Source organism: Glycine soja, chromosome 10 (genome assembly GCF_004193775.1).
Source record: "Glycine soja cultivar W05 chromosome 10, ASM419377v2, whole genome shotgun sequence".
Classification (NCBI taxonomy): Eukaryota; Viridiplantae; Streptophyta; class Magnoliopsida; order Fabales; family Fabaceae; genus Glycine; species Glycine soja.
In genome coordinates, this window is record NC_041011.1 from 46596473 (window position 1) to 46611012 (window position 14540).

A 14540-nucleotide genomic window follows, 5' to 3' on the forward strand; every position below is an offset into this window, starting at 1 on the left:
ACCTAGAGTTGATGGATTTTTTCTTGATTAATCATTAATTCTACAAGTATTTAATTATATATAATATTCATTCAACTAATGCCCTAAGACATTAGTTGTCCGAAATTAAAATACAACAAATAACTTGTTAATTACTATGATAATTTCATATTAAAGAAAATTATTATACTTCTTCTTGAGAACTATTATAAAGAAGAAATATTTAAATTAAAATAAAAAGAAAGAGGTATAAAATTACACATAATTTTTTTTAGAAAAATTCTTCCTTTCCTCCTATTTCTTGACAACCAAACACACACTAATTTTTTGTAATTTATTCTGTTTTTCCCTTAATTTTAAAATATATAAGATAAAAAATATTTTTATTTTTTATTTTAAAAATAATTTGCCCTCACTAAGAGTCCTCCATCCCATCCGCCATTAGAAGAGAAAACGAGTGTAAACTATGAAAACCAGAAAAAGAAATATACGATACACCTATCAATCACCTAACCCCATATTCGTGCCATATAAAAGAGTAACTATATTATTGAGAATATAAAGTAGTAACAGAAGAAGGTGAAGATGTGGATGTGCTTAATGAATCTGAATACTACGCGTCACCCACATCCGGGTTTCTTGCTTGTTAAGCAAGGGTGTCATCTTTAATGAATTCCCATTCTATTTTCAATATCCTAAGCTCACTGCAATTATCTATCTACAGAGATTCATTCTCAACATGCCAATGCTTCGTTGCTTCTTCAACAAAGCCTTTAAAGCCTCCAAATGGTACTTCCTGTCTCCTTCATTTTCTCAACATTTCTGTGTCATCTGTTTAAGTGATTTGTAGTTTTCCATTTTTAGTGCAACCTTGTTGCAACTCACAATTCCACGCATAAAGTTGCTGAGAAACAGAAGAGAGGTTCATCTGAAGCAGATGCGAAGAGACGTTGCTAAGCTACTTGAGGCTGGTCAAGAAGCCAAGGCTAGCCTTAAGGTCTCAATCATGCCCCTCACTTTTTCCACGTGATATATATTGTTTATTTATTGTTTCTGTTTCAAGATTTTGAACACTTTTCCGCATGCTGGTGTTGTTGTTCGTGATGATGATATTAGGTGGAGCATGTTATGAGAGAGGAGAACATCATGGCTGCTCAAGACATCATTCAACTCTTTTGTGAACTTATTGCTGCACGCATTGCATTTGTTCAATCACAAAGGTTTGCCAAAGAACAAAGCAACAATCACACAACATGCACATACATTGATAAAAGTCTACATTCTCAATATATAAGTGCTTGATATTGGTAAGCTATAAGGAGGAAGAACGATGTATATGAATGAATAATGATCAACATGCTTTTCAATTTATTTGTTATAAACAGAGGAGCTGTTGTGAATAGTACTTGAAAAATTATTTTACATCTGAGATTCAAGAAACATTTGCAAAATCCCCCCTTTTTAGTTTCAAACATACAATGGCCTCTTGGAGTATAAGCATAATGAGCAAAAGGTTTGAAGAATCATAAGAAAATCATCACCTAACACTCTAGTTTGGCCGAGGACACACATTGATTGAACAAGTGTAGGAAATCAGTGTCCAATTATAATAGCAAATTTAAGTTCTCTACTTGCATTTTTGAAATCCAACCATTGTTTGAAAAAGGAAAAACTATTGTTTTCCAATTAAACATCTTAAGTTTCAATATTGTTCAGGAAATGTCCCCTTGATTTGAAGGAAGCAATATCTAGTGTATGTTTTGCTGCACCAAGATGTGCGGATCTGCCAGAGTTATTGCAGGTTCAGTCGCTATTTGCTTCCAAATACGGAAAGGATTTTGTATCTGCAGCAACTGATCTCACCCCTGACTGCAGTGTTAATGGCCAGGTTCCTTGAATTATTATCTTGGAAACAACTTATAATCAAGTTCCTTGTATCCTTTTTATCAAGTTGTACAATCAAATGATGACATTTGCATGTTTACTTAAAATTTTGCAACACATTTTATGCGGGTTATTTGTAATTGAAAAAGAACATTTATGTGTCATCATTTGATTAGAAAACTTGATGGAAAGGTGTAAGGGACTTGATTTTTGTCCTTTTGTCATATACAGACTCTTTATTTTTACAATTATACATGCTCATATTTATCAGCAAGGTTGAAAGCTATTTTCTTCTATGACACTCCCCATGTGAATTGCAATTGCAGTTAATAGAGCTGTTGTCAGTTCAAGCACCTTCACAGGAAAAGAAACTGAAACTTCTAAAAGAAATTGCTGTTGAGCATAAGTTAGACTGGGATCCAACTGCCTCAGAAACCAAGTCCTTTAAAAAACATGAGGACTTACTGGTAAGTATACCATAGTATTGCTACTTAGGATTCACTAGCCAGATGAAAAAATAAAGCTACTATGGTATTGTTAGTTTGTTACTTCATATTTCATTATTTTGACATGTTCTCTCCTTGTCAGAATGACCCCATTCAATTTTGTAGTCAATGTGTGTCAAAATTGCCTCTTCCTGAAGAAAAACACACTGAAGTTGATCTTCAATCATCAAGCCAATCTGGATCACTTGGATCAGACAAACATAAACCTAATACTTCATTTGATAAAAAGGACAGTGAACAGTCTATGTCATTCATCTCAACTCCCCTTGATAATAAGCTTACCAAGAAAAATGGTGCACATGTGTCAGATAGCAGCTTTGAGAATCCATTCTTTGTAAGTGTTGGTAATAAATCTGAAACAGAAAGGGAACATTTCACTGAACAAAATGCTGCAAATGACTATGATGATGGTGGCATAAATAATGTGGAGTTTGAGCCTGCCTTCTCATTCTCTCATTCATCAAGTTTTCCTTCATTTGATATACCCAAGGAAGATTTTGGTTCTTCCCTACACAATCATTCTGTATTGGATGACAAATCCTCTCATCACCAGCTTAAGAGATTGCCTTCACTAGATGATTATTCGGGTTTCTCATACCCAAACTTATTCACCCCAAAAAACTCAAATAATTGGTCTCATACATTCAGATAATAGGAATTTCAGTCATGATTGTGACAAGCAATTTTAAAACAACTACACATTTTTCCATGTGACTTTCAAGTCTTGCTCATGAGTGGGTATTATGCTGCTGCATAAGTTATTTGGACTATTGCTCGAGGTAGTACGTATTATGGCTGGCTTTGCAGTGTTTAATTGCTATATAAGGAGCCTCTTGTTCATGAATTATTTTGTGGTAAGCAAGTGACTATGCTTGCAATGAATGTAGAAATCCAATATTTTATTTGTATATATTGGAAACAAAAGTAGTCAACTTCATGTTTCTCTCTGTATCTAGTATTCATAGATCCATGCTTTCAAATGCAAAATAATCACGGCCCTATACTATCTTATGTAATTATTGTAATTGTAACCTTGTTGCAGATTACTGTGTCAAATATTATCATATGTAAATTTCTTTGCTAAATTTGACGTGTACCGCGTCATTAGGCTTGTTATACGTGTTAGATGATAGTATGAATTAGACCAACTAGAAATGTGCGTCATTTGGTATGCTATGCCAAGTTCTACTGGATTCAATTAAGTAGTTAATGATGTGACAAAAAACTACGTAGTTGAATCCAGTTTTCCGATTTTTGTCTTTGCATTGCATTTCATTTCATTTCATTAGAGTCATCCATGTGATGTCCTTTCTGTGTACTAATTTTTAATCTTATTACACGTGCATATTTAATGGACAAGATTGGATCTCACACGTTGTACCCATCTATGTTTCATATTTATGTGTGCTGTGCATTGACTTTAGCATGTCATGCACCTATAAATATCACAGCATGATAGTTAATTAGTAATCGATACTAAAACTTTATCTTACTGCCTCTACAAATTCCTACCCACCTCAAATCACCTCTTTTTCCCGTAATATCTAACGGGTAGCAAAGGTTGAAAGAAAATTATGAACTACTTGAGTTTCATGATCCATATGCGCAAAAAATTATATTCATGATAGATAGGTAATTACTCACTTAATGGATATGAACTCAGATATGCAGGATAATTATCCAAAATTTTTATTAACGGATACGGGTGTGAAATAATAATAATAATAATACTTAAGCAATCAATTTTTTTTTTAAAAAAATATCACATTCTTTATTTGCTAAGAGATAGATAACGGTGTTTAATTAACAAAAATAAGGCTTATATATGTTACTTATAGAAAAATGTCATGATCTTTATTTACAGAGATAGATCACATTTCTTAATTCTGAAAAAATATCACCTTGCTTCTTTTTTATTTCTTATTTATTATGTTTTATAAAGATCTAATGAGATTTTAATTTCATTATTATTTTATTTTTAATTATTATTTTATTTATCAGTTTTCATAATTAATTAATAATTAAAGTGCAAGTAACATGTAAGGATACAAGTATTTATGTACTCAATGGAAAAGGATATGAATATTAAAGTTACTAAGCATGTGAATAGGGATCCCAATACATGATATTTATTCAATGGAAAAAGATATAAATATTAAAGTTACTACCATGCAAATAGGGATCCGAGTATATGAATTTTTTTTTAGTACAAGTAATGTATATAGTATCTTATTATCCTATCCAAACTAACCTATTCTCATCCTTGTTTATACCAACATATTTTTGGATTTAAATTCTCTAAAATGACAAAAATGCATAATGTAAGAAATTTACGAACTACTTTAAATTAAACAAATAATAAATATGTTCTTATCTTCTCACTTTACAATTCTTACTTAAAAGGATACAATTCTCATACTTTTATTCATATGTTTAGCAATAAGAACCATTTAAAATGAAATTAGAGATATCATTGGTAGGGAGATTCTAATTTCCTATTCAAACAATTAAAAGATAAGGGCATTGGAATTTAAATAACTAAATTTGATCAAGCTACTACTGATGAAAAAATAACTAAATTTGATAATCTTTTATGATTTTTTATAATAGTTTTAGAAATATAGTAGCATTACTCTATGACTCATGACCTAGAGAAACATGCTTTATTCAAGAAAGGGATTTGGGGGGAGGGGGGGGGGGGGGGGGGGGGTGATAATATTTTTCTCAATAGCTGGGCACTTATGTACCTGCAATATTCCTAGATTATATGCTCACATTAGCATCTTTCATAGTTTGGAGCAATTGACCTTTTCACCAAGTCACCTAAAATGATACTGTAAATAGGATTTCGTAATTCGACTAGGGTTAAAATTGGTAAACATTCAAACCAACGAGGTAAATTCCTACCAAATAGAAATCATTAGGCATTGCTTCGTAACAAATCCTTCCATATGATGTGTCATTACATATATACATAGTTAAATCTTAAATATAATTTTTTTATAGAATTTATGCTGTCTTGTATTTTGAATTTATGTATGATAATCAAATTTGTTATTTATTAACAATTTTTTAATATAATTTTTATAACCTAAAATTAATTTAAAATAAAAAAATTCACATGAAAATAAAGAAAGTAAAAAAAATTATATTTTCAGTGAGTGAAAGTCACTCTCAATAAAGAGAGAGAGAAAAATATAAATAATGAATTAATTCAGAAAATAAAAAAAAGTGAGATATTTACGCTTCAAGTTGTTATTTTACTTTACACAGAGAGTAGATTAAGAATTGAGTTAGTATCTAAAAATCAACACAAAAGTAAGCAGTACTACTCCCAGTTTTTAGACACATCGACTCCTTAGAACGTTTTTCAAACAGAAATTCGTCTAAAAATCGGCACCAAATGTGTTACTTCGTTAGACGATAATTTCCTATGAATTAAATGCAATAAAATATTTAAAGATAGATAGAAAAATGGATTACAAACTAATCCACTTTCTCCACAGATTTTCACTACTAAAAGAAAAAAAAAATGAATCGAAAATATATTTTAGTTTGTTAAAGAATTTCTGTGTCATTTGCACCCCCACCACACTCCTTAGTCCTTTCACGGTTTTTTATTTCGTCAATTACATAGTATTTTTTTTTTTTTAACTAGTTACCTACTACTTGAACAATATATACAATGCACATCACAATGTAGGTTCACACAAGAAAGATTGACACGTCGCCCAAAATCCCAATTGCTGTCGATTAATATTGTTTGATACTCGCAATCCATAATGTTGATGTACGCTATTCAACACTAGCTATATTTTTATTTATTTAGTATGAAACGTGTACTGTACAGAGACGACTTTCCAATATTATGGCTTCACTTTTTTTTAACAACATTACTACCATAATTGATCACATGCATGGGACATTATTCGGTAATAACCATGTAATAAATCCACATTTGAAATGCTTATTTTTAGCAAGAACCGATCTGAATAAAATGTTAACTTCCACGGCTTTTAAGGTATAAACTGTAGATTGAGCGAGTATGAAACAAGGGTGTACAAAAAAGATTAAGCTGTCATTGTTTCATCTAAGTAAACATCACTTCATCAAATGCAGCAGATGATACAAATTGCAACTTGACAAAGTGATCCCTATGCACAAATGTAAATGAATATAATGCAGCGGACTTACAGGAGATGTAATCAGGATATTGGCACTTGAAGGAATCAAAAAGGAAAAAGTAAGAAAACTTTTATAGTTAAAAAAAAGTCATAAATAAATCCATTCTTTTCTTTTCTTTTCTTTTTTTCTTCTTAATTTACTACTGTGCCAAGGTCACCTTGGACCAGATAACTCTACTGCATGCAGATTTTCGGTTGAGTCGACAATCCAATCGGAATTAGGATGAGGGGCCAGCTCCACCTCCTGCCGGAGAACTTCCACCTTTTGCCACTCATCCCATCTTTCTGCCAAGCCATCACCTTCAAGCATTCTCACCACTTCTGACATCTTAGGTCGGTCCATCGGGGAACCTTGTGTGCAGAGTAGTGCAACCTGGATTAACTGTTCTACCTCAGTTTCTATATAGTTGGTTTGTAGATCAGGATCTACCAACATTTCAAGCTTTTTCTCTTTCAGAAGTCCTTTTACCTGTGAAAATATTCAGCTGAATTAGATTTAGACATACATTACAATACTGAAAAGGTAACTTAATACTTGCATTTGCACCACATATCAATATTGGACAGGTTCCTGATACTGATACTCTTGGATACTTCACCCATTCAGTCATTCATATTTGAGAAGTATCCAGTGCTAGATGGACACAATCATTCTGCCTAACAGCCTAAGTCAACAACATAATTGGTACTCCAACAATTATGAGGGGTTGGATGGACTTTAACTGCAAGGTAAACCATAAATAATAAAAACACAAGGATATAATTTTCCACTCAACATACCCAATCAAGCAGCATAACATCATCGTCATTAGCGAGTCGAGCAAGGTCAAAAGCTCTCTGTCCAGTGATCAGCTCCAGAAGCATGATACCATAACCAAAAACGTCAGTTTTCTCTGAAGATTTACCAGTGGAAAGGTACTCAGGAGCTATATGCCCGATAGTGCCCCGTACAGCAGTTGTCACATGCGTGTCCTTGTAATCCATAAGTTTGGCCAATCCAAAGTCCCCAACAACAGCCTCAAACTCTTCATCCAGCAATATGTTCGCAGCCTTCACATCACGATGAATAATCTTTGGGTCACAATGATCATGCAAATATGAAAGACCCCTTGCAGATCCCAAAGCTACTCTTTTCCGGGTTGGCCAATCCAGGGGTTCTTGATATGGAGGACGCTCTAAAATAAAGCAATTACAAAATTATAAGACAATAATAAACATTTAATGATTGAGAATATAACCAGTATGGGTGGGCCAATAATACAAGTAAAATTTTCTTAAGCATAGAATGTGTCACTATGAACTCCTTGGGGTTTCCTCTAGTTTAGGAATCAGGCTTATACAATTTTCATAAAACAGCTTAGTTTCTTATATCTTTACTTGGTCGTCTCTTTTTTCTTTGAGCTTGGGAATTTCTGGAATAAACTTTCCCCAAGAAATAGCCCCCCAAAATAATAAACTTGAGAATCCCTTTTTATATAATTATGAATAGAATGTGCCACAGCTCGAGCATCCAACAACTATACTACTTTCATAAGCATAGGCTAAAGTAGAACTATGGGAGAAATGGTAAATGAGAACCCTGTTCCCTGTAGGGTGGGTAGGGGGAAGGGGGCAAAGAAAGGAATAGAAGAAATAAGGATTCAAAAGGGCATTAACAATTGCTAAAAAGAATAAAACAGAAGATCTACCTCTTAAGCAAGAAGCAACACTTCCATTAGCCATGTAGGGATAAACAAGTAGCCTTTCTGTTGGTGTCATACAGAACCCGCGTAGTCGGAGGAGATTTCTATGCACAGCCATGCTAATCATCTCCACTTCAGTCTGAAACTGAAGCTCCCCACCAGGAGTGCGTTCCTCTTTCAATCTTTTCACAGCCACCAGTGAACCATCTGCCAAGCGTCCTTTGTACACCTTACCAAATCCTCCCCTCCCAAGAATGTTCTTATTGCTGAAACTATCCGTTGCAACTTGCAGTTCTCGCAGTGAGAACCTCTTAAGCTGTCCCAGATGGACTTCAGGGTCCTCTTCAGCTGCAAACATATTCAAGGAAATCAAATTATATATTCTTTAAATAAGTTCAAAAACTGTTATACCCATTCTTCTTTGATTGCTCACCAGGCACATCAAAGAAAAATTCTTGTGGTTTCCTTCGACGCCACCAGGCAAATGCAATTGCAGGTGCAGCAAATAATAGAGCAGCACCAGCGGCAACACCTCCGGCTATTGCTCCAGTGGCACCATTACCCCCTGCAATTCGATATAGAGGAAGGTTGGATCATCACTGTTTCTTTTATCTTCTTTATGTTTAGTGTTGCATACATAAATATACAAATATAAACCATGTAGGTGCAGCAACACAAACAAATCTTTAAGGTAGTAGAAGATATGACCGACCAATGATTTCCAATTCCAAATGAGACAATAAAGAATTTACTCTTCAGAACTTAACATCAAAATCAACAGCAATAAAGGAAAACATGCAACATGGCCATATGAAGTAATAGAAAGCAGAAACTGTCCCACAGAGAACTGGAAGGGATCTTAACACCAAAAGCAATAAAACACAATATTCAGTCCAATGCCATGACTAAAAACAATTTAGCTACACGGGTGAGTGCGTGAAATATGGTCAGCAACTACAAGCCACATCCATAACAAAAAATTGAAAATGCAAGCTTTGTAAATCACCTCTATTAATTAAAAGCAATTGCAACAGAAGGAAGATTACCTGGGGCAGAAATTGGAGGTGGAGGGACAAAAGGGGGAGGAGGAGAAAATGGAGGAGAGCCTGGACAAGGGTGCCCAGTGACAGGTCCACATAGATCCATGTTGTTTGCAAAACTGAGAAGGGAATCCCGTTTATAAAAAAATTTACAAATCAGAACCAGTGTGACAATAACCAAAAGTTCAGTAAGAAACCTGATAGGAGTGAATAATGAGAAGGAGCCATTATCGGGAACCACTCCCGATAGATGATTATTAGACAAATCCCTACATTAGACAAATAAATTGAGGAAAAAAATATTAGAATTGCATACAAAAAATAGAGAAATGAATAGCATATTTTTAGATATAGTGGCACTCACAGAACTTGGAGAGCTGTAATATTGGTCAGTGACATGGGAATAGGACCCGACAAGCTGTTGTTGTTAAGCCGACTATCCTTAGACATAATAGATAAACAGAATTAAGATCTATCCTGATATCCAAAAAATCAAGAACGAAGAGATTGACAAGCACCAGAACAAGATTTTACCCTTGAACAGAAAAATACTAGTCATTGACATTTTAAAAAATAATCAGACTGTCCACAGCATAGATAGAACAAGTATACTCACAGGAAACGCAATTTTGACAACTTGCCCAACGAATCTGGGATTGGGCCAGTGAAATGGTTCAGGTACAGATCCAAGCTCACCAAGTTAGTAAGATTCCCCAGGTCACTTGGAATAGGGCCAGTAATGTTATTGCTGTAAAGTTCCCTATTATGTAAAACAATATACATCAAAAAGATATAAAGATTAAAGATATTTAAATCAATATTAGTAAAATCAGCTTCTGCCTAAATTTTTATAATATTTCGTGGAAATTCCAAAATTTGTTTCAGGAGCATACCCCAACTTCTGAATAAGAGTAATCCTGTAGTAAAAGGATACAGTAATTTAAAACAGATGCAAGGTAGGACAAGTTCTTTTTTTTTTCTCAAGATTTCTAAACACACATAAAAACTCAATCCATTTGGTTGACTTGCATAGCAATTTTAATCAGTAGAATACAATATTGACCGGTAATAATATTCAATTGAGCATAATCATTCCATTGAAACAACTAGACTAATGATTTAAAATTCAGGATGGAGCAGTACACAGACAAGCATCATTATCTAGTCTAGTAGTCTAAAAGAATGATAAAAACCAGCTGAAAAGGAACAGAAACCTCAAATTATTGCCAACACACAACATGATCATCCAGCTGGCAATTGAAGATGCAATAGTAAGGACATCAGGACCCAACTTGATAATCTCAATAAATAATTTATAATCACAGCTCCAAATTAAAGGAAAGTTCAGGAATAGTTGTGACTTCATTAACAAAGCTCATAACAAAAATTCAATGATGAAAGAAAAAAAAACATTGGAACATCAAATCAAGGGATAACATACAAATACTGCAAATTCTTAAGCTGACCAAGCTGCGGAACAAGTTGACCAGACAGCGCAGCATTCCCCAGATCACTGACAACCGAGCAAAGTAAAGATCACACGCAAACATTAGAGAAGTCATCCTCGATTAAAAGAAGCTGTTCAGGCAGAAAGAACACGTGACAGATATCCAGGAACAAGCAACTTACACTCTTATGACACTATTATCATTGTTGCATGTCACATGAAACCATGTACAGGGATTGACAAGTGTAGGATCCCAACTTTGCAAAACATTGTTGGGATCCTGTAAGTTTGTCCTCAGACTATGCAAAGCATCTCCTGTTTCAAAACACAAGAACATACAATCAGGTACTTTAAAGTTCAGAATATACTTGCATGTCAAATCCACACCAATGAACGTTTCCAGCAGTAATGTTGCATGATTGAGCAGTTAGAAATTGCACATAAGAAAAATATTGTACCATATGGGTTGAAGCAATACACGTCATGCACAAAAAAAAAAACAGGATTAGGACACACTTCAAGGACTAATTAATGCAACTCAACACGTGAAAACAAAAGAAAAAAAATCAACATACCATATAGGTTGGAGCAGTACACTTCAAGCACAAAAAACACAATTTACAGAGAAGTTCACTAGTTAATGCAATGCGACACACATGTGCACAAAAAATACCCTTCAAGAACATAGCATATAGGATGGTGCAATACACTTCAGGTGCAAAAAACAGGATTGAAAAATACAGAGAAGTTCACTAGTTAATGCAACGCAACACGACTCGCGTGCACAAAAAATACACTTGAAGAACATAGCATATATGATGGTGCAATACACTTCAAGTGCTAAAAACAGGATTGAAAAATACAGAGAAATTCCTTAGTTAATGCAACACGACAGGCACACGCACACATACAAAAATACACTTAAAAAACATAAGCATATAGGTTGGAGGTATACACTTCAAGCACAAAAAACAGGATTGAAAAATACAGAGAAGTTCATTAGTTTATTGCAACACGACAGGGAAATGCACGCAGACAAAAAAAAAATACACTTCAAGAACTTAGCATATAGGATGGTGCAAGTGGAATAAACTTCAAACGCAATAACAGGATTTAAAAATACAGAAGTTCACTAGTTAATGCAACACGACAGGCACACGCACGCACATACAATAATATACTTCAAGAACATAGCATATATGCTGGAGCAATAACACTTCAAGCACAAAAAGCAGGATTGAAAAATACATAGAAGTTGATTAGTTTATGCAACACGACAGGCACATGCGCGCAGACAAAAAAAAATACACTTAAAAGTACATAACATATAGATTGGAGCAATACACTTCAAGGCTTCAAGCACAAAAAGCAGGATTGAAAAATACAGGGAAGTTCATGAGTTTGTGCAACACGACACGCACGTTTTGGTCAGTCCGGTAGCTTCCTACACATGCACGTATACTCTAAAGCATCTAGTAGATTACAACTAAGAATTTATTGACCTGCAGAGAGGTGAACAAAATCAGGGAAGGTCGGGCAAATTCCATGATATACACTGTTTACCACCCATAGTCCCATACAAACAATAATTCAGTATTTAGTTTTCTTTTTCTTCATAGGAATCGAAGACAATGTCAGGAGATTTACAACAACTCACACATTGTTCAACCAACTTAGCTAACCCCCTTGACATTCAGTACTTAGTTTGAATTGCAGAAGGGGTAACCCATATGCAGGGCACCTCATAGGATAGCCAGCAAGAAGGCATTGCCTTAAAAAGGTATAAATGAATAAAGAGGTGGAAAATCTCTGAGGACTTGTTATACCAAAATAAACAAAGACAAAAAAAATTCCATCTAGTCACTTCTACAGCATCCTTTCTACAAACCCACAAGCAAAGGGAATGAAGATTGATGAAACACCAAAAGAGAGCAGTCCCAACAACATGAATCTCCTCCATGAATACACAAACCACTTCTTGAAGCCCATATCAAAGGAGGAAACAAAAAGGAAAAGAGAATCTCCTTTACCCAACTCAATAAAATCAAGGAAACAGCAAGCAAAAAATCCCAAACAAGCTTGAAAACAGTTCATTTTTTGTTCCACGAGTTATAAAATGAATCAGCCACACAGACAATAATTTCATTCCATACAAACCTTCCATGTTAGCTGAAATCAGGCATAGTGGATGAACCACCACCACCCACCAAATGAAACCTAAGGCCATGAACTTTCTCTCCATCACCCTATGTAGCCAATAACCTCGGATCCAAACAAAACCTCACACCCCAATACACCATCACAAGAAAACCACCCTCACTCTTCCTCCACCACCACCATCACCAACTCAAACTCAAATGACCCTAAACCCTAACTCTCAAATCTCCACCATTACCACCCACCACACCACACCCACAACCCGATCTCACCAAAAAATAACTCTTTTGAACAACACCAGAAACTCAAACCCAAAAATACAAAACAAACTGTTCTCAAACACCAAAAAGAATCAAAACATTTTCCCCCATTTTTAATTTTTTTTCTCTCTTCAAGAAATGAAAAAAAAAAAAACCTTTTTTTCTTCCTTTTTCACTTTCTCTCTAGCTATATTCGAAGAAAAAACACAGATACTGTTTCTCTCTCTTTCTCTGTCAGCTGGTGAGACTGTAAGATCGTTATCTTTTTTGAGTAAGGCGTGGAGTGAGAGTGGTGTGTAGATAGAGAGAAAGGAAAAATGAAGCTGCCCGAACGGTGCTGCCCGCTGCCCGAACGCAGTCAAAAACGCTCTCGCGCGAGATCGTGGAAAGTGACGTGACTCTAACATGGAGGGGCAAAACCCCGTTTTTTGGTCAAAATGCGAGTGAGTTTCGTGGGCCCAACATTACTTTTGTTTTGAGGGTTCTGCCACGTCATCCTTCCTCTCATTTTTTTATTCTAAGATGCTTTCTTTTCTTTCCTACATTTTACTTATGCTTTAATCACGAATTATAATTTTTTTCCTGAAAAAAAGTATTTTATAGTCAAAAGTATAAGGTGAATAATTTTTTTCAAGTATAATTTATCTTAATTCAATGATTAATCATAATTTAAATCTTAAATTTCTTAATTAAAAGATATAAGTTGTTATTATTTATGTTAAATATTGTTAGTTATTTTTCTTGAAATTGATTTTATGAATGAAAATTATTTTCCTAGGAAAGCCATTATGAGTACCAGATGCGTTTTTAGTCGTTAAAATTTATTTCTTCCCTTAAACGTGGCCTTTGATTAACCGTACCACTAGGAATGGCTCAAGCGGCATCTTTTGTTTTCATTTAAAAAAAGTTCTGGAGATAGTTAATAAAGATTTAATGCTTTAAATAAAATAAAATTTAAATATAAAAAATCAAGTATGTTAATGTTAAAAGAATCTTTGTAATGTTTTGCAGTTGAGCTTGTGAAAATAGTCTTGTAATAATTTTTCACAATCTAAGTAAAGTTTGGGGCATTTGAAAATAGAAATGTACAATAATTTGATCCGATATGCCAAACAGAGAAACACTATTGGTTATAACTTTTACAGATGTTTGAAGTTTTATACTCCTATTGAGTATATTTAACATTTGAGTAATTAATAAATGTATTAACAACTTGTAGTGAAATCATCAATCATCAATGGTTTTCCAACCCTTGGAGATGTTGAAGATTGGGTCCTCCTCAATGTCATCTCTAACTGCATAACCAATAAATCACAGATGTCATCATAAAATTGGGTTGCAAAGTTGTTACAATTAATTATAATTTCAATTCTTGTATGATAGGTAATTCTGATTTTCATC

At 34.3% G+C, this 14540-nt stretch overlaps 2 protein-coding genes across 2 annotated transcripts; one reads left to right on the forward strand and one right to left on the reverse strand.

Annotated features, from left to right (window-relative positions):
- The first annotated feature begins 562 nt into the window (after positions 1–562).
- LOC114370617 (IST1-like protein) lies at positions 563–3454 on the forward strand. Its single transcript, XM_028328013.1, has 6 exons — positions 563–768; positions 844–976; positions 1096–1199; positions 1696–1867; positions 2190–2330; positions 2452–3454. The coding sequence occupies exons 1-6, from the start codon at positions 719–721 to the stop codon at positions 3019–3021; spliced, it is 1170 nt and encodes a 389-aa protein (XP_028183814.1). The 5' UTR covers positions 563–718; the 3' UTR covers positions 3022–3454.
- A 2904-nt stretch (positions 3455–6358) lies between these two features.
- On the reverse strand, positions 6359–13447 carry LOC114371953 (somatic embryogenesis receptor kinase 2-like). The gene is made up of 11 exons (XM_028329293.1): positions 12880–13447; positions 10905–11037; positions 10717–10788; positions 9892–10035; positions 9640–9711; positions 9473–9544; positions 9282–9394; positions 8669–8800; positions 8242–8583; positions 7334–7728; positions 6359–7022 (listed from the first exon to the last, which is right to left on the reverse strand). The coding sequence occupies exons 1-11, from the start codon at positions 12962–12964 to the stop codon at positions 6708–6710; spliced, it is 1875 nt and encodes a 624-aa protein (XP_028185094.1). The 5' UTR covers positions 12965–13447; the 3' UTR covers positions 6359–6707.
- Positions 13448–14540: the final 1093 nt, after the last annotated feature.

What these genes read in the sequence shown, in the direction of transcription:
- LOC114370617 (XM_028328013.1), top strand. Translation starts at nt 719, where the DNA reads ATGCCAATGCTTCGTTGCTTCTTCAACAAAGCCTTTAAAGCCTCCAAA. An exon ending in GCATTTGTTCAATCACAAAG is followed by an intron (nt 1,200 to 1,695) that starts GTTTGCCAAAGA and finishes AATATTGTTCAG; the next exon opens with GAAATGTCCCCTTGATTTGA. An exon ending in ACTGCAGTGTTAATGGCCAG is followed by an intron (nt 1,868 to 2,189) that starts GTTCCTTGAATT and finishes TTGCAATTGCAG; the next exon opens with TTAATAGAGCTGTTGTCAGT.
- LOC114371953 (XM_028329293.1), bottom strand. Translation starts at nt 12,964, where the DNA reads ATGGAGAGAAAGTTCATGGCCTTAGGTTTCATTTGGTGGGTGGTGGTG. An exon ending in GATTTCAGCTAACATGGAAG is followed by an intron (nt 11,038 to 12,879) that starts GTTTGTATGGAA and finishes GTTTTGAAACAG; the next exon opens with GAGATGCTTTGCATAGTCTG. An exon ending in TCATTATTCACTCCTATCAG is followed by an intron (nt 9,395 to 9,472) that starts GTTTCTTACTGA and finishes TTCCCTTCTCAG; the next exon opens with TTTTGCAAACAACATGGATC.